At 44.4% G+C, this 17,256-nt stretch overlaps 1 protein-coding gene across 1 annotated transcript in view; it reads left to right on the plus strand.

Annotated features, from left to right (window-relative positions):
* The window catches only part of LOC126413151 (microtubule-associated protein futsch), a gene marked incomplete at its 5' end in the record, with an annotated part of 139,074 nt that overhangs the window by 45,159 nt on the left and 76,659 nt on the right, over positions 1 to 17,256 (plus strand). Inside the window, one exon of the mRNA XM_050083045.1 lies at positions 15,462 to 15,634. Within this exon, the coding sequence (XP_049939002.1) occupies positions 15,462 to 15,634 (173 nt within the window). The remainder of the gene's footprint in view (positions 1 to 15,461; positions 15,635 to 17,256) is intronic.

Here is a 17,256-nt window from a genome sequence, read left to right on the forward strand (position 1 = left end):
GAGTTTTAATAAATATTACTAATTTCCTACCCCTTACTACTCTGTGCCATAACATAGATCTTACCGTTCACGGTATTTAGAAAAGTTTTCGTGAATGATGCTACCCTGTGTATGAAGGTCACCAGACAATTGTAGCGAGAAGACTGCAGACTATAGGCACTTGGGATAGTCAGTCCACCGCCAATGTAAATAAATGTAACGTATTGAGCATAAGTTGCCAGAGAGACAAATTACTGTTAATTACATGAGAAACCATCAATCACAGAAAACAGTACCACCTGTAATATACGTGGGGATTTCGAAAATAAGTTTTCCCTGTCGGCTGTGGTCAGAGTTGTGTGTGAAAGGGAAAAAAAGAGAATGAGACATTAAAGATGAGATATATCTTTATTTTTGTACATAATTTCCAAGTAGATTGAGACATTTGTCATAACGCTTTATATGCTTCAAAAAGCCTTCCTGGAAGGAATCAGGGCGTTGCATACGGAAGAAGTATTGAACGGCTTGTTTGACGTCAGCATTGCTGCCAAAGCGCCTTCCGCCGAGAGTCTTCTTCAAAGCAGGAAACTGGAAGTCACTTGGTGCGAGATCCGGACTGTAAGGCGGATGGTGTAGGCGCTCCCAACTAAGAGTTGCAATATGGTTTTGCGTTGCCGTCGCTGTGTGTGGTCTCTCATTGTCATCCAACAGCAGAACGCCAGATCTGAGAAGGCCAGGCCGCTTTTTCCGAATCACCTCTTTTCAGTTTCAACAGAGTGGCACAGTACCGCGCAGCATTGATGGTTGCATCCTCCAGAAAGTCCAGCAGTAAAACTCCTTTGGCGTCCCAGAAAACGGTGGGTAGCACTTTACCTGCAGACGGAGTGCTCTTGAACTTCTTTCGGACAAGTGATGTCGGATGTTTCCACCCCATGTATGCGGCCTTCGATTCGGGCGTATAATGGTGGACCCACGTTTCATCCCCCGTCACAATCCGAAACAGAATGTCATTGCCAGATTCATGGTAACGCACGAGCTGTTCCAGGCTGAACGCCATGCGTTGTTCCATGTATGTAGGGGTCAGTTGGTGGGGCACCCATCGTGCTGACACCTTCCTGTATCGAAGAATGTCTTGTGAGCTCGCTCATGTCCGATTCCAAGTTCTGCCACTACTCCATCGATGGTGATACGCCAGTTCGCTTTAATCATGTCGTCCACCTTCCTGCATCTGTAGGGGCCGTGCGCGTCCGTCCAGGTCTCGGTATGTCCTGCACTTGCTGACGTCCATCACTGAATTGCTGGAACCATCTCCGCACCATTTGCCTCGACACCACACCTGACCCATACACCTCAACAAGGCGGTTATGAATTTCTGTGCCTGATACTCCACGTGCCCATTCATAGCGGATAACAGCTCTCACTTCCGCCTTTGACCACGACTCCAAAACGCACCTTCTCTCCATAGCTCTGGGAAAAGACCGAGCGGCTGGCCTCCGCTTTGCGCAGGCACTGCGACAGCGCCATCTGCTTGATCGCGGTCGATCTCTACCCAGTGGTGTATCGGTGTCTTGCACGTGCGCGTTCACCTGCCGTGTCGTCTTTCGCCCATATCACACAACTCTGCCCACAGTCGACAGGGGAAACTTATTTTCTATTTTCCAACTCCCCCTCGTATATAGGAATATGTGTTCAGAACGACTTAAATTGGGGCGAACAAATAAAACTATTTGTACAAAAAGCAAATACTAAACTGTAATTTATAGCAAGAATCCTAAGGGGATGTAATCTGGCCATGAAAGAAATAGGTTGCAATTTCCTTATTGAACCTGCTACCAAGTATTGCTTGTCAGTCATGGACCTGTACGTGATAAGACTGCGGTAAAAGCAAAAATTAAGAAGATCGACAGAACGCCGTGCGTCTCATTGGGAGTTCGTCTAGCAACTGAATGAGTATCACAGAGATGTACATCAAATTCCAGTGGCAGTCGCTACTAAAGAGGAACTGTGCATGTGGGACTGTATAATTTTAAAATTCCGACAGTGCACATTATTTGATTTTCTCGTCGGATTGCACCGGCTTTAGCACGAAATACGTAGTGCAGTGTCTCTATTTGGCTGAGTCTGAAAAGTACCATGCATCCATGTATACACTGCACTAATGTATTTCAAGCCAAAGGCAAGGCAGTCTGACGAGAAAACTAAATCAGGTTTTCCCTGTGCGGGAATCACATTATTGTGTGAACATTTGGATAGCAGACGCTGGGACATGGAATTTTGGATCCATACGTAAAACGTGATCCGCTAGCCGAAGCTTTTATGGCGACCACTCGCATAAAACGGGAAATCCGGTTTCGAGTCCCAATCTGGCACAAATTTTCAATTATTTCCAGTCAGCTGTGTAGCTGTGGTGGTACCGTATTCGCAATTTGAGAATACATTTCATGCTACCGATTGATTGCTTATTAATTCCTACTAAACTCGTTCTCTGTTTTCGGCCTTGTGCGGTCTTTGAAGTGCATGTCACTCCACGTGCCGGTCATGGGAACGTTCTTTATGTTGCAAATTGTTTCTCTCAACACGTTCCTATTTCCATAGTTCAGTACTTAAATGCAGTAGATACAGAACAGGATTGTGAGTTGACGTCAATCGCCAGTTTCTTGACCCCTCTGACGTGTTTCGCAGGGACTGTGCGGCGTGACGTTACGTGAACGAAGAATCCTGTTCGCCAGAAAAATCAGTACATCTCGCTCGCCCCCCTCGCACTAATTCTCGCTTGCTGCAGCACGTGTAAGATCGCAGTACCAGAACTGTGCCCTGCGGCAGGCAGAAGCGAAGCGCCTGCCCCGTGTCGGCGCGTTAACGAACTCACTTGGACACGCCCCACAATCACTGCTATTCCTCCCGCTCCTATAACGTAGGCACCCCAAGGGGCCGCTGGCAGAAAGCTGGCTGGTGAAAGGGTTCCACTGAAGGGTGCTAGACTCTGCCGATTTCCTCATTAGTTGCAGGTTGGAGAGGCTCTCGACTTCGATAGATGCTTGCTGGAAGGAGGAGAGGGAGTGAAAATCGAAAGGCGACGTTTGAGCTGTAGAGTCCGTAGGTACAACTGCCACGTGGCCCCGGAAAACACGCAGGACAAAATACGAGTCAGTTACGATGCTAATGCCATTTTGACACCGCTTTTAGCCTTGTTAATGGTCTTAGTTCTGCGAGGAAGAGAGTCCACAAGTTTCTTCAGGAATATCAAATCCAAATGAAACCACTCGTTGAGGATTATATCCATTAGAGCAGGCTGTTCAGGAGACGGAAAGGCCGCATGGCAAGTAATCGCTTGCAGCAAGATGGGCCGGTGAGACGTTTGACGTCATCATGCAGGACAAGTGCCAACTGTGCGCTGTCTTCAGACGAATGGAAATGCCTTGCGGTTAGGGCCTCCCGTCGAGTAGACCGTTCGCCTGGTGCAAGTCTTTCGAATTGACGCCACTTCAGCGACCTGCGTGTCGATGGGTATGAAATGATGATGATTAGGACAACACAACACCCAGTCCCTGAGCGGAGAAAAACTCCTACCCAGCCGGGAATCGAACCCGGACCGTTAGGTATCACATTCCGTCGCGATGACCACTCAGAAACCAGGGGCGGACTTCAGACAGAGGAATGACTGTGCCCTAACTCCATCATAGCCTAAAGCCCCCGTAAACGATCAAACAACTTGTCAACTTTTATTACGTTTGCCAAATATTTGACCGTGTACGTCGCTGTTTGACTTTTGTGTCAAACAGAATGTGTTTGACTTGTTTTATGGTATTTTGACCGACGGAAAAGTTGACAATATTGAGAAAGTTGTTTGTGCAAATGGTTCAAATGGCTCTGAGCACTATGGAATTTAACATCTGAAGTCATCAGTCCCCTAGAACTTAGAACTACTTAAACCTAAATAACATAAGGACATCACACACATCCATCCCCGAGGCAGGATTCGAACCTGCGACCTTAGCGGTCACGCGGTTCCAGACTGAAGCGCCTGGAACCGCTCGGCCACACATGCCGGCCAAAGTTGTTTGTACTGATGTGGAAACTACACTCAACGATAAAAACAAACTAGCACTGACAGTTACTGAAACGGTAGAGGTGTCACATCTCTCCCAGTCGTTTATTATGTAGGATGAGGTTATGAAGACGGTATTCTACGCATAACATATAAGCAGAAGTGCAATCGAATAAACAAAAAAATCGAAATTCATAGCTTTTTCCACGGACGATGTAGGCTACGTGTTCCCACGTTGTGGGATTTCAATGGAATGTCATTAGAGAACCAAATAGAAGAGAATAAATTTTCACATATTTGTGTGTTCTTTTTCCGTATGAGGGTGAGGTAACTAAACAAATTACTAAAAGTTTTACTGGCCATTCGATGAAAGTTGATGTAATCATCAGGTTCCGATTGTAACATTTCCTTCAACAGGTTTTCATGTGTACACTTCTCTTTTTTAAAACCATTCCCTGGAACTGAGCCATGTTTTCTTCTTTTAAAAAAAAACACAGTGCCGTAGTGAATGACAGAAATGTTTCATCTGTACTTTTAGCAATCCCCAATACTGCCAAAATACAGCAACACGAACAGCCTCGGGTCCGCAGCTCGTGGTCTAGTGGCTAGTATTGCTGCCTCTGGATCACGGGGTGCTGGGTTCGATTCCAGGACGGACCGGGGACTTTCTCCGCCCGGTAACTGGGTGTTTGTGTTCTCCTCAACATTTCATCATCATTCTGAAATGTAGCGAGACTGGACAGTGAAAATATTAGGACTTCGTATGGGCGCTGATGACCCAGCAGTCGAGCGTACCATAAGTCAACTACCATCTACATCATCATCGAACAGCCTCGGCTCCAAAATTGGAGTTAAATCGACAAACTTTGTCCCTATATGTATTTGGCTTGTTTGGTTGAGTCGAGCGAATCTGACGAAAAAGTTTGGCCGCTTACGGGTATCTTTAGATGCCAGCGCATATACTTATGGCATAACGCTTAAAGTGGAGAGTAGCTCATCTTAAACCGATGAAAATCAGCATGACGGACGGGCTAAGAACTACAAACCGAAGGCCAGTCACACCAATATCGATTAACAAACACGTCCGCGCACGTTGCCTAGCTACAGTTAGAACATGCAGACCTACAGCGTGAAACGCACTTGCCTGATAAGTTCCGTAACAACAGAAGTCTCTTAGACGTGTACAAAATTTTCCTCAACACAAATTTCAACGACTTTCCAAGTCTGTAGCTATGATTATGTTCATATTTGGACCTACACACTTGCGCGAGAACTTTTTCCTCAGTGAAGAGAACGAAAGCTACCAACGGGAGCTCGAAGATAGATCTCAACTTAAAAGCTTATCTTCAGAAAGTGGTAGCAGACATAGGGACCTTAGTCAGAATCTAAATAAGTAGTATTCATTGACATCCAGAGCCTTTATGTTTAACGAGTGAAGGAAGTACTTGTAAAATACAAGTTGATGATAGTTTAAACTTCGTCCGGAAACGACACTCAAAATAAAGCTGCGCCAATCGTAAAAAATATAACGATTCGCATTTACACTACTGGCCATTAAAATTGCTACACCACGAGGATGACGTGCTATACACGCGAAATTTAACCGATACGAAGATGATGTTGTGATATGCAAATAATTAGCTTTTCAGAGCATTCACACAAGGTTGGCGCCGGAGGCGACACCTACAACGTGCTGACATGACGAAAGTTTCCAACCGATTTCTCATACACAGACAGCAGTTGACCGGCGTTGCCTGGTGTAACGTTGTTGTGATGCCTCGTTAAGGAGGAGAAATGCGTACCATCACGTTTCCAACTTCGATAAATGTCGGCTTGTAGCCTATCGCGATTGCGGTTTATCGTATCGCGACATTGCTGCTCGCGTTGGTCGAGATCCAATGACTGTTAGCAAAATATGGAATCGGTGGTTTCAGGAGGATAATACGAAACGCCGTGCTGGATCCCAACGGCCTCGTATCACTAGCAGTCGAGATGACAGGCATCTTATCCGCATGTCTGTAACGGACCGTACGGCCACGTCTCGATCCCTGAGCAAAAGATGGTGACGCTTGCAACACAACAACCATCTGCACGAACAGTTCGACGACGTTTCTAGCAGCATGAACTATCAGCTCGGAGACTACGGCTGCGGTTACATTTGACGCTGCATCACAGACAGGAGCGCCTGCGATGGTGTACTCAACGACGAACCTGGGTGCACGAATGGCGAAACGTCATTTTTTCGGTTGAATCCAGGTTCTGTTTACAGCATCATGATGGTCGCATTCGTGTTTGGTGACATCGCGGTGAACGCACATTGGAAGCGTGTATTCGTCATCGCCATACTCGCGTGTCACCCGGCGTGATGGTATGGGATGGCAGTGGTTACACGTCACGGTCACCTCTTGTTCGCATTGACGGCACTTTGAACAGTGGGCGTTACATTTCATATGTGTTACGACCCGTGGTTCTACCCTTCATTCGATCCCTGTGAAACCCTACATTTCATCAGGATAATGCACGACGTCATGTTGCAGGTCCTGTACGGGCCTTTCTAGATGCAGAAAATGTTCGACTGCTGCCCTAGCCAGCACATTCTCCAGATCTCTCATCAACTGAAAACGTCTGGTCAATGGTGGCCGAGCAACTGGCTCGTCACAATGCGCCTGTCACCACTCTTGATGAACTGTGGTATCGTGTTGAAGCTGCATGGGCAGCTGTACCTATACACGCCATCCAACCTCTGTTTGACTCAAGGCCCAGGCGTATCAAGACCGTTATTACGGACAGAGGTGGTTGTTCTGGGTACTGACTTCTCAGGATCTTTGCACCCAAATTGCGTGAAAATGTAATCACATGTCAGTTCTGGTATAATATATTTGTCCAATGAATAACCGTTTATCATCCGCATTTTTTCGTGGTGTAGCAATTTTAATGGCCGGTAGTGTAGATCTTACCGTTCACAGTTTCGTGGATGATGTTACCCTGTGTATGAAGGTCACCAGAGAATTGTAGCGAAAATATGGGAAGGTCTACAGAGTATAGGCGCTTGGAATTGTCACTTTACCGCCAATATAAATAAATGTAACGCATTGAGCGTAAGTTGTCAGAGAGACAAATTACTGTTCAATTACATGACAAACGATCAATCACAGGAAACAGTACCACCTGTAATGTATACATGACTATATGTTCAGAAACTCCTGGGAACTAACAATGGCGGCCGTAGAAGGGACTGGTTGACAAGTTTCTCCAGTATACACCTTAGTTCCCTCCTCTTCCCTCGCCATTATTCCTCATGAACAAGCCGGTTGCTGAACGCTGAGGAGCGAGCCCAAGCCAGCTGACACGAGCAGATCCGTGGACAGCCCTGCAGTTCCCAAATGGGGGAGATATTGATTGCCACGTTTCAGCCGCTGTTTCGAGTATTTCTACCGGATAAAGATCGGATGATTTAGTGCGCCAGTCGAAGTGCGATAAGGTGCCTGAGTTTTCACGAAACTAGAAATGCGTGGGTGCTGCCCTGTTTACAAAGTTGTTATCGACTTGGAAGACGGGAGTGTCTACAGAATGCTCATCATAAAATTGTAGAAGAAAGAGCAACACTTGGGCACCGAGAATGTTCAAATACACGTCATGCTTCAGCCCTAATTACACTCACCACACACTGCAAAACAAACGCCTCATTACTAGGGATGGGAAAAAGCGACCGTATAAAACCGATACCGGCATTTTAGCTCTCAATAACCGGTATTTTCTGGTATTTCTTTGGTCTCGGCTATAACAGGTGATTTTTTTTTTTTTACTTTTTCCTAATAACCGGGTAAAAAAACCCAATCAATTACCAATACCAGCAATTGTAAAATTTTTGGCTTTTAAATAAACCGTTTCTAAAAATGAGTAATTTTATTTGTAAATCTTCCATTGCTTTGAAATATTGCGTTATTACATAAAATGGAGAAGAATCCCTCTCGTTCCATACACCTGATCTGACTCCTTGTGACTTTTTCTTTTCCCTAAACTGAAAAATTTCGTAAAAGATGGTCATTTTGGAAGTCTGGAGAACATTCTAAAGAATGTGAACGATATATTAAAGACCCTACCAGTTGACTCCTTTCAGCGCTACTACCAAGGCTGGGAAGACCAACTCGGCAGGTGTATAGCCATCGAAGGGAGCTACGAGGCTCACTTCAAAACAAATGCACACTATTTTTGTAAAAATACAGTTTTCATTCTGCATGTGTGAAAGTTTTACAGTGTGCAGATACACCTCTCCCGCTTGTTTTCAAACTTAGTTCAACCTGTTCCCGTGAGTGGTGCCGTCACAGCATGTCTTCAAGATGGCTGCTACACTTGACGTTCGTCAGAAGCAACGTGCTGTCATAGAATTACTGTGCTGTGAAAACGAGACAGTGGGAAACATCCACACGAGGTTGAAAAAGGTGTACGGAGATGCTGTCGTCGATCGCAGTACAGTTAGTCGGTGGGCAAGCAGGTTACGTGATGAAAGCGGGCACGGCAATATTGAGGATTGTACTCGCAGCGGCAGGCCTCGTACTGCACACACTCCAACCAATGTGCAGAGAGTTAACGAACTGGCGACTGCTGACAGACGCATCACAGTGAACGAATTGTCACGCTACGTTGGAAAGGGGGAAGGAAGTGTTTGCAGAATACTGAAAGTTTTGGAGTTAAAAAAGGTTTGTGCTAGGTGGGTTCCCAGGATGTTGACAGTGGCTCGCAAAGAAACAAGAAAAACGGTATGCAGCGATCTTTTGGAGCAGTACTAGAATGGTGGCGATGAATTTCTTGGAAGAATTGTGACAGGTGATGAAACATGGCTCCATCATTTGTCACCAGAGACGAAGAAGCAATCAATGGAGGGGCATCATGCAAATTCACCGAAGAAAAAAAAAATTCGAAACCACACCTTCTGCTGGAAAAGTTATGGCTACGGTGTTTTTCTATTCCAGAGGACTCTTGCTTGTGGACATCATGCCAAGTGGAGTCACCATAAATTCTGATGCATATGTGACGACACTGAAGAAACTTCAAGCTCGACTGAGTCGTATTCGACCACATCGGCAAAAGCAGGATCTTTTGCTGTTGTACGACAATGCACGGCCACATGTCAGTCAAGAAACCACGGAAGCGATCACAAAACTCGGATGGACAAAACTGAACACTCGCCTTACAGTCCTGACCTGGCTCCATGTGACTATCATCTCTTTGGGAAACTGAAAGACTGTCTTCGTAGAACAAGGTTTGAAGATGATGACTCCCTTGTGCATGCTGCCAAACAGTGGCTACAACAGGTTGGTCAAGAATTTACCCTGTGGGTACACAGGCGCTGGTTCCAAGATGGTTGAGAGGGGTGGAAATTATGTGGAGAAACGAAAATATTGTTTCTAAAGGATGTATCTACACACTGTAAAACTTTCAAGAATGTAGAATAAAAGATGGATTAAAAAAAAATAGTGTCCATTTCTTTTGGAGTGACCCTCGTACTTTGAAGGGGAGAATGTTGTTGTTTGAATAGAATGAAACCTTTGGTACATAAAAAATCAATCTCATTATCTTTCCCGGACACGTCCTATTTCAGAAGATCGGTCTTTTTTAATACACCTCGGTTGTTTGGTAGAGCTGGGTCAAGGAGTAACTCTGTTTTCGTCAGTACAATTTTGTCACGTCTAATTCTGTCGAGACCCATTCCGGAACCAATTTAAAGATTTTTCATTTAAGTGCGCATAAAGTAAGTTCCTCGTGTAGAAGTGTAATAACTAGTGTGTAAAAGGTTGTTCACCCGTGCAGTGCCTCGTTAACCGCAGGCGCCTGGCGGGTGGACACTGTTCACGGTCGACCCTGTTGAGGCAGGCAGCACCCCGTCCCAGCCCGCGCTGTGTCCCAGCCCGCGCAGTGTCCCAGCCGCGGCGCAGCGTCGTTTCAATCACGTCAGCGCTCCCAATTAAACGGCCTCCCATCATCTGGCGAACGGCTAATGGCGGCTGCTCGGGGCAATTGGGACACGCACAAAGAGCGCCGGCTCAATGTGTGCGCAAAAAGGCTGCAACCCCCGCCCCCCGCTGTCGGCAACTGCCGGAATGAGGTCGCCCCCCGGGGTCCTCTTTTTGTAGCGCCCGACACTGAATGGGCGTGGCCCGATGTGCCTTCAGTCTTCTTGCCTCCCCCTACCGACGTTCCATTATCGCGGAATCGTGGGACGGATGACTCGAGGTCGTGTCCCGACGAATCCACTCACGAACCGACATCGGGAGTCGTTACTGAGACACTGCTCGAAGGCACAGCACACAAAATAGTTCGATGAAGTACCGTGCAACGAGGGGTTCCTTAACTTCCGTCCTGATGGGAGGTTCGTGAAATTAAATATCTCGTATACTTCACTTCACTCTCCATTGAACATCAATCACTGCTAGGATAGCATAATTTTTGTTGTTATTGTTGTTATTTAATTTCTTTTCGCTTCAGGCAACATTGACCATACAGCTCGCAATAATTACAACTACAAAGAAATAACATAAAACTTTGAGTTGAAGTAAACGGACAGAATCGGCGATGTGGATGGGGTGAGGGGCGAGTAAGTAATGCAACACAATTTTTTTCTCGTCCAATTTCAGTTGAAAAGTGCGAAATTTGTTGTGGGACATCATGGAATATTTTCGCTTCAGCCCCTGTAGTATCATGAAGTTCGCATAGGCATTCTAGGTTGCTTTCACAATGGCGTCTGTAACGTAAGTGCGTTCCAAGCACAGAGCTGTCATTGAGAGCATCTCGGATATTCATAGACGCTTGCAGAATGTCTGAGGAGATCTGGCAGTGAACAAAACCACGGTGAGTCGTTGGGCGAGGCGTCGTCGTCGTCGCAACAAGGTCACGCAAACCCGTCTGATCTCCCGAATGCCTGCCGTCCGCACACAGCTGTGATTCCTGCAGTGTTAGAACGTGAGGACACTCTCATTCGAGGTTGGGTTGGGTCGTTTGGGGGAAGAGACCAAACAGCCAGGTCATCGGTCTCATCGGATTAGGGAAGGATGGGGAAGAAAATCGGCCGTGCCCTTTCAAAGGAACCATCCCAGCATTTTCCTGGAGAGATTTAGGGAAATCACGGAAAACCTAAATCAGGATGGCCGCCCATTAGAGGTGATCGACGGTTCACAGTCAGACACCTCATGCTGGTGCTCAAAGGTATCTGCCTTCGCTGCGTAACTGCTCTCCTGCGGACCTAGGTTCTGAGATTCTGTAAAGTTTGGAAGGTAGGAGACGAGGTACTGGCAGAAGTAAAGCTGTGAGGATGGGGCGTGAGTCGCGCTTGGGTAGCTCATATGGTAGAGCACTTGCCCGCGAAAGGCAAAGGTCTTGAGTTTGAGTCTCGGTCCGGCACACAGTTTTAATCTGCCAGGAAGTTTCAACACGTTATTGACTTGCTCAATTTGTGAAGCTCTTTCTCATGAATAAATCATCCATTGTTTCCGTATTTGTTTGTCCGTACGTGTACGTAACATCCTCCGATTTCTGTGCCATTTGGGTAATTGCCTTGTGATGTATTTTTTTTTTTTTTTTCGGAGAGTGTAATTTTCATATTTCTGGAGACCCTGGAAGCGAAAGTAATTTTTATAAGGCCTTAGCTGCGTGAGCAAATTCAGCTCTTTAAAATTCTGATCTCGATGTTATCAACGGTAATTAATAGCCACGCGCCCCACGGATACAGATTTCAAGGACATTAAGAATGAAATACAGTCGCATTAGCGTTAATTTTCGACATCGTTCACACTTAATGTCTTAACATTTATATATCCCAGAAACTCGTCTAAGAAGATTATTTTAGGGTACGTGCCTTGTTGCTAACTGATATAACTTCTCCAAATATTTTACAGCATAAAAGAAATGCTCCTAAGCCGAATGGAAGTACATGGTATCTTCTACGTAGACCACTAACAAGGAGACAAAGAAAAAAGAAGCAAACACCACAACACGTTCTTAGCTCATCCCTAAAGAATCAATAAGTACATTATTCCACAAGTAGACTCGTAACGTGTAACATGTTATTTGGCATCACCTTGAATTTCTTTGAATTGACAGGCATGTCAGTTTCGCATGTGTGGGAGAAAGTAACAGAGAAATCACTCTTTCTGTACTTACGTGAAGTTGTTAACATGGTAACGGTACAGTGATTACTTCAGTTTATATTTTCTCAGCCAAGCTGTTTTCATCATTTGTTGGAAAAAAAATATGGATGGTGTGTTGTGCCTACATTCAGAATGTAGCGCATTTTACGGGTTTGTTACTGGAAAGTCAAATGATTTAGACGACAGCATAGTCCTTTCCCACCGTTTAATACGGTATTTACGAAATATCTTCTGCCACAGATTTTTTATTTCACTATAGACAAAATTAAGACTACATAATGATTTTATAAGCAAAATTAATCGGTTGGAGGAATGCGTATGTGGTGACAGTATGTGTAACGGATCGCTTTGATGTAACTTGACTGCAAAAGGAAATATTAGCGATTAAGTTTGCAACGTGCAATACTTTTTACCTGAGCTCTTAAGTCCATAGTTGTTTTTTAATCCAAAGAGTGTCATAATCTTCTGCATTTGAAGCAGTGTCCTCTGGAGCATGCGAGTAATATACTTTCCCTAACTTGAAATATGGCGGTGAGATCTGTTATCGTCCACAGGTAACGAGAATGTGTGCAGGAGTAACTGAAAAGCGATGAGATTAAAAATACAATGCATTTACATTTTTTGCTCTAAGTTGCAGTGTTGATGAACCTGTACGTGAACATTAAGTATATACTGTGCCAGCATTTGGAAGGAGCGGAATTCAGGTCCTCCTCAGGGTTATAATATATTCCTCTAAAACGCCTTAGAAGAATGCTGTGACTGTTCCTCAGTCTTGTCCTTTTAGAGTTTGCGCTCCTTCTCTAATGGCATTCTCAAAAATAGAACGTTAAAATTAGGTTAGGTGTACTTTTTGTTCCATAGATATGTAGTGAGGAGATATAACGCATCTCATAAAACAATAATACGCGGTACGTATTTATAGAAAAAAGAGATACGCTGAGCTTGCATAGATTCCAAGTGAAATTGGCCTCTGGAACACTAAGCCTCCTTTATGCGAGACAGTCGCTGGGGACGAGTACAGAAGCCGTCTATTGCCTTCTACATCTACATCTACATTTATACTCCGCAAGCCACCCAACGGAGTGTGGCGGAGGGCACTTTACGTGCCACTGTCATTACCTCCCTTTCCTGTTCCAGTCGCGTATGGTTCGCGGGAAGAACGACTGTCTGAAAGCCTCCGTGCGCGCTCTAATCTCTCTAATTTTACATTCGTGATCTCCTCGGGAGGTATGGGGAAGCAATATATTCGATACCTCATCCAGAAACGCACCCTCTCGAAACCTGGCGAGCAAGCTACACCGCGATGCACAGCGCCTCTCTTGCAGAGTCTGCCACTTGAGTTTGCTAAACATCTCCGTAACGCTATCACGGTTACCAAATAACCCTCTGACGAAACGCGCCGCTCTTCTTTGGATCTTCTCTATCTCCTCCGTCAACCCGATCTGGTACGGATCCCACACTGATGAGCAATACTCAAGTATAGGTCGAACGAGTGTTTTGTAAGCCACCTCCTTTGTTGATGGACTACATTTTCTAAGGACTCTCCCAATGAATCTCAACATGGTACCCGCCTTATCAACAATTAATTTTATGTGATCGTTCCACTTCAAATCGTTCCGCACGCATACTCCCAGATATTTTACAGAAATAACTGCTACCAGTGTTTGTTCCGCTATCATATAATCATACAATAAAGGATCCTTCTTTCTGTGTATTCGCAATATATTACATTTGTCTATGTTAAGGGTGAGTTGCCACTCCCTGCACCAAGTGCCTATCCGCTGCAGATCTTCCTGCATTTCGCTACAATTTTCTAATGCTGCAACTTCTCTGTATACTACAACATCATCCGCGAAAAGCCGCATGGGACTTCCGACACTATCTACTAGGTCATTTATATATATTGTGAAAAGCAATGGTCCCATAACACTCCCCTGTGGCACGCCAGAGGTTACTTTAACGTCTGTAGACGTCTCTCCATTGATAACAACATGCTGTGTTCTGTTTGCTAAAAACTCTTCAATCCAGCCACACAGCTGGTCTGATATTCCGTAGGCTCTTACTTTGTTTATCAGGCGACAGTGCGGAACTGTATCGAACGCCTTCCGGAAGTCAAGAAAAATAGCATCTACCTGGGAGCCTGTATCTAATATTTTCTGGGTCTCATGAACAAATAAACCGAGTTGGGTCTCACACGATCGCTGTTTCCGGAATCCATGTTGATTCCTACACAGTAGATTCTGGGTTTCCAAAAACGACATGATACTTCTGAGAAAACCATATGAAGACTCAAGATACACGCGCATTGTCATCTTCCCACTCAGTCAGCTGAGTTGCAGCAGTGAATGGAAGTGGCAGTGCCGCTTTTGGCGCCTCTAAATCTTTAACATGTCTGAAGTAAGTTTTGTGTACAGCGTTAAGCGATAAAATATGGTAACATTGCCATTCTGTTAGGGACGTCAAAGGACTTAGAAGATCAGACGAATGGAATCGACAGTGTCTTGAAAAGAGATTATGATGTGAAAATCGACCAAAGTAGAACAAGGGTAAAGGAGTGTACTCGAATTGAATCAGGATGTGTCGAGGTCACTTGGTTAGGAAAGGAGTCATTGACAGTATTGAACTATTTTGCTATCTACGCAGTAAAATAACTAACTGATGGCGTAAATAAAGAGGACGTAACAAGTAGGCTGGCAATAGCAAGAATAATTTTTCTGACAGAGAACTAAGTTAACTCCGAATATAAATTTAAGTGTTAAGAATTGTTTTCTGGAGTACAGCCTTATAGGGAAGTGAAACGTGGACCATAAGCAGTACAGAAGAGCGGAAGTTCGTGACATGCGGTGCTTTACGAGAATGCCGAAAAGGAGATGCAGAGATCGAGTGGCGAATGAACTAGTACCGACCTCAGTCTTTGAGAAAATAAATCACCGCGCAACTTGACTAAAGAATGGGTAAGTTGACAGCACAAATCCTGAATAATTTGGTAATGGAAGGAAGTGTTCGGGGGTGAATGCCGCAAGCAGGTTCAAAGGGATACAGAGTGCATTCGTTATACAGATATGAAAAGACTTGCACGAGATAGATAGTCTTGCACGGTATCTGCATCAAACCAGTCTTCGGATTGATGACTTCAAGCTGCAAAGTCTTTGTAGCATATCACTTTGTCTGCAGAGAACACGGAGAAATTTTTTTAACTCCCCTTTGCATGTTAACATTGACCACTTATGCACCTTGCTAATTTTTCGAAAGTAGTGTGAAGTAATCTGTTGTGTTGTGGCTTGTTGCAGGAGAGAGACTGATCCAGTACGCGACGGAGAACCTGGTAACTGAAGTACTGATCCACCCACAAGTGAACACTCTGCTGCAGTGCGTTCGCAACCTACTATCGAGCTTCACCAGGCACCGACACCTTATACATGCCGGCTACACCTTCGCCGGAACAGGATCCTGGGTCCTGCAGGTAAATCACCTTAGACTCAGAATTTTTAGAACCATAAAAGCAGCCTACAACTTAGACTTCTTAGCGTATAAGAGCTTTACAGTCATGGGGCATGACAGAAATATCACAAAACGCAACAACTACTGCATGCCCGATGTTACGTGACACTTCGCGCGGGTAATCTGCGACTAAAGGAATAGACAGAACCAGTAAACCCCCTACACACACAGACATCCGATTCTGTAAATAATCGAACTCCCATATATAAGACAGCTTCAAACGCCTGATTACTTTACAAATAAATTAATGTGGTAAATTTTTAACGTTTAGGATGTAAAACCTTATGGTTGTAGATGCAAAACACTAATTATGCTGGTTTTATTTGTTTCGGATTATTCACCCATACACTTAAGAATAAGTTAAAACCAAAATTGTTTATAAATAGTTTGAAATAACGTTTAAAGTCTTTTGGAAGTTGTTAAGTGCTATCATTCTGAACGACTAGATGATTACAGCGTGGTTTATTTCCGTGCCGTGAGTTACGCTGCGTCAAAACGTACGAGTGTACATGGTTTCGAACTTCAATACTTAACCTATTGTGTTAAATCTTTAACGTAAAATTATACCTTCGAATGAGTAGATTAAGACAAAATTTTAAATTTTTAATTTCGATCCATCAGCAACCATCGTCCGAAGTACTAAGCTACATTGCCCATGTAGTAGGTCCTTTATAAGTATCGTGTCCGCCATACAGCAGTTTCGAATGTCCAGATACACAGGAGAGTTAACAGATATGGCGGAAAGTAGTGAAATTTTCATTCGATGTAATTACTTGAGGCCATTTAAATGTCATGCGCAGCTGTTGCGACCAAAATTAAGCAAAGATTATCACACATATTTGACAATCATTTCAACTACTTTTATCATCACTTCAAACCAAAACTCAGTCGCTGTTATTACAGAATATAGTTTTAGCCTGTGATTTAAACGTCAATAACACCAAATATTGTTTTATTTTCTTCCCAAGCAATTAATGCATCTTGTCGACAGTGAGTTGTAATACGAGCTATACGAGGTGCGGCTAGAAAAAAACCGGACTGATGCTGGAAAAAACATTTATTTACAATTATTTACAATTTCATGTTATCTCCTTCAATGTACTCTCCTCCTCGGTCTCTACATCGCTCCATACGAATTTTCCACTGTTCATAGCGATGCTGCAGATCATTTTCGGTAAGTCCATACATTACTTCCGTCGATTTTTCTTTTACTGCTTCAACAGTCTCAAATCTAGTTCCTTTCAAAGCTGACTTGACTTTAGGGAAAAGAAAAAAGTCACAGGGGGCCAAATCAGGTGAGTAGGGTGGATGATCTAAGATGGGAATGTTGTGTTTTGCCAAAAACGTCTTCACTGACAACGCACTGTGAGCTGGGGCAGTGTCTTGGTGAAGGATCCATGACTTTTTTCTCCACAAATCGTTCCGTTTTCTCCGTACTCGCTCACGTAGGGTAGCCAGGACGCTAATGTAGTAATGCTGATTCACTGTTTGTCCCTCTGGTACCCAATCAATGTGCACAATCCCTTTGATGTCAAAAAAAAACAATCATCATTGCCTTGAATTTCGATTTTGACATTCGTGCTT

The sequence above is a fragment of the Schistocerca serialis genome, chromosome 7 (genome assembly GCF_023864345.2).
Source record: "Schistocerca serialis cubense isolate TAMUIC-IGC-003099 chromosome 7, iqSchSeri2.2, whole genome shotgun sequence".
NCBI lineage: Eukaryota > Metazoa > Arthropoda > Insecta > Orthoptera > Acrididae > Schistocerca > Schistocerca serialis.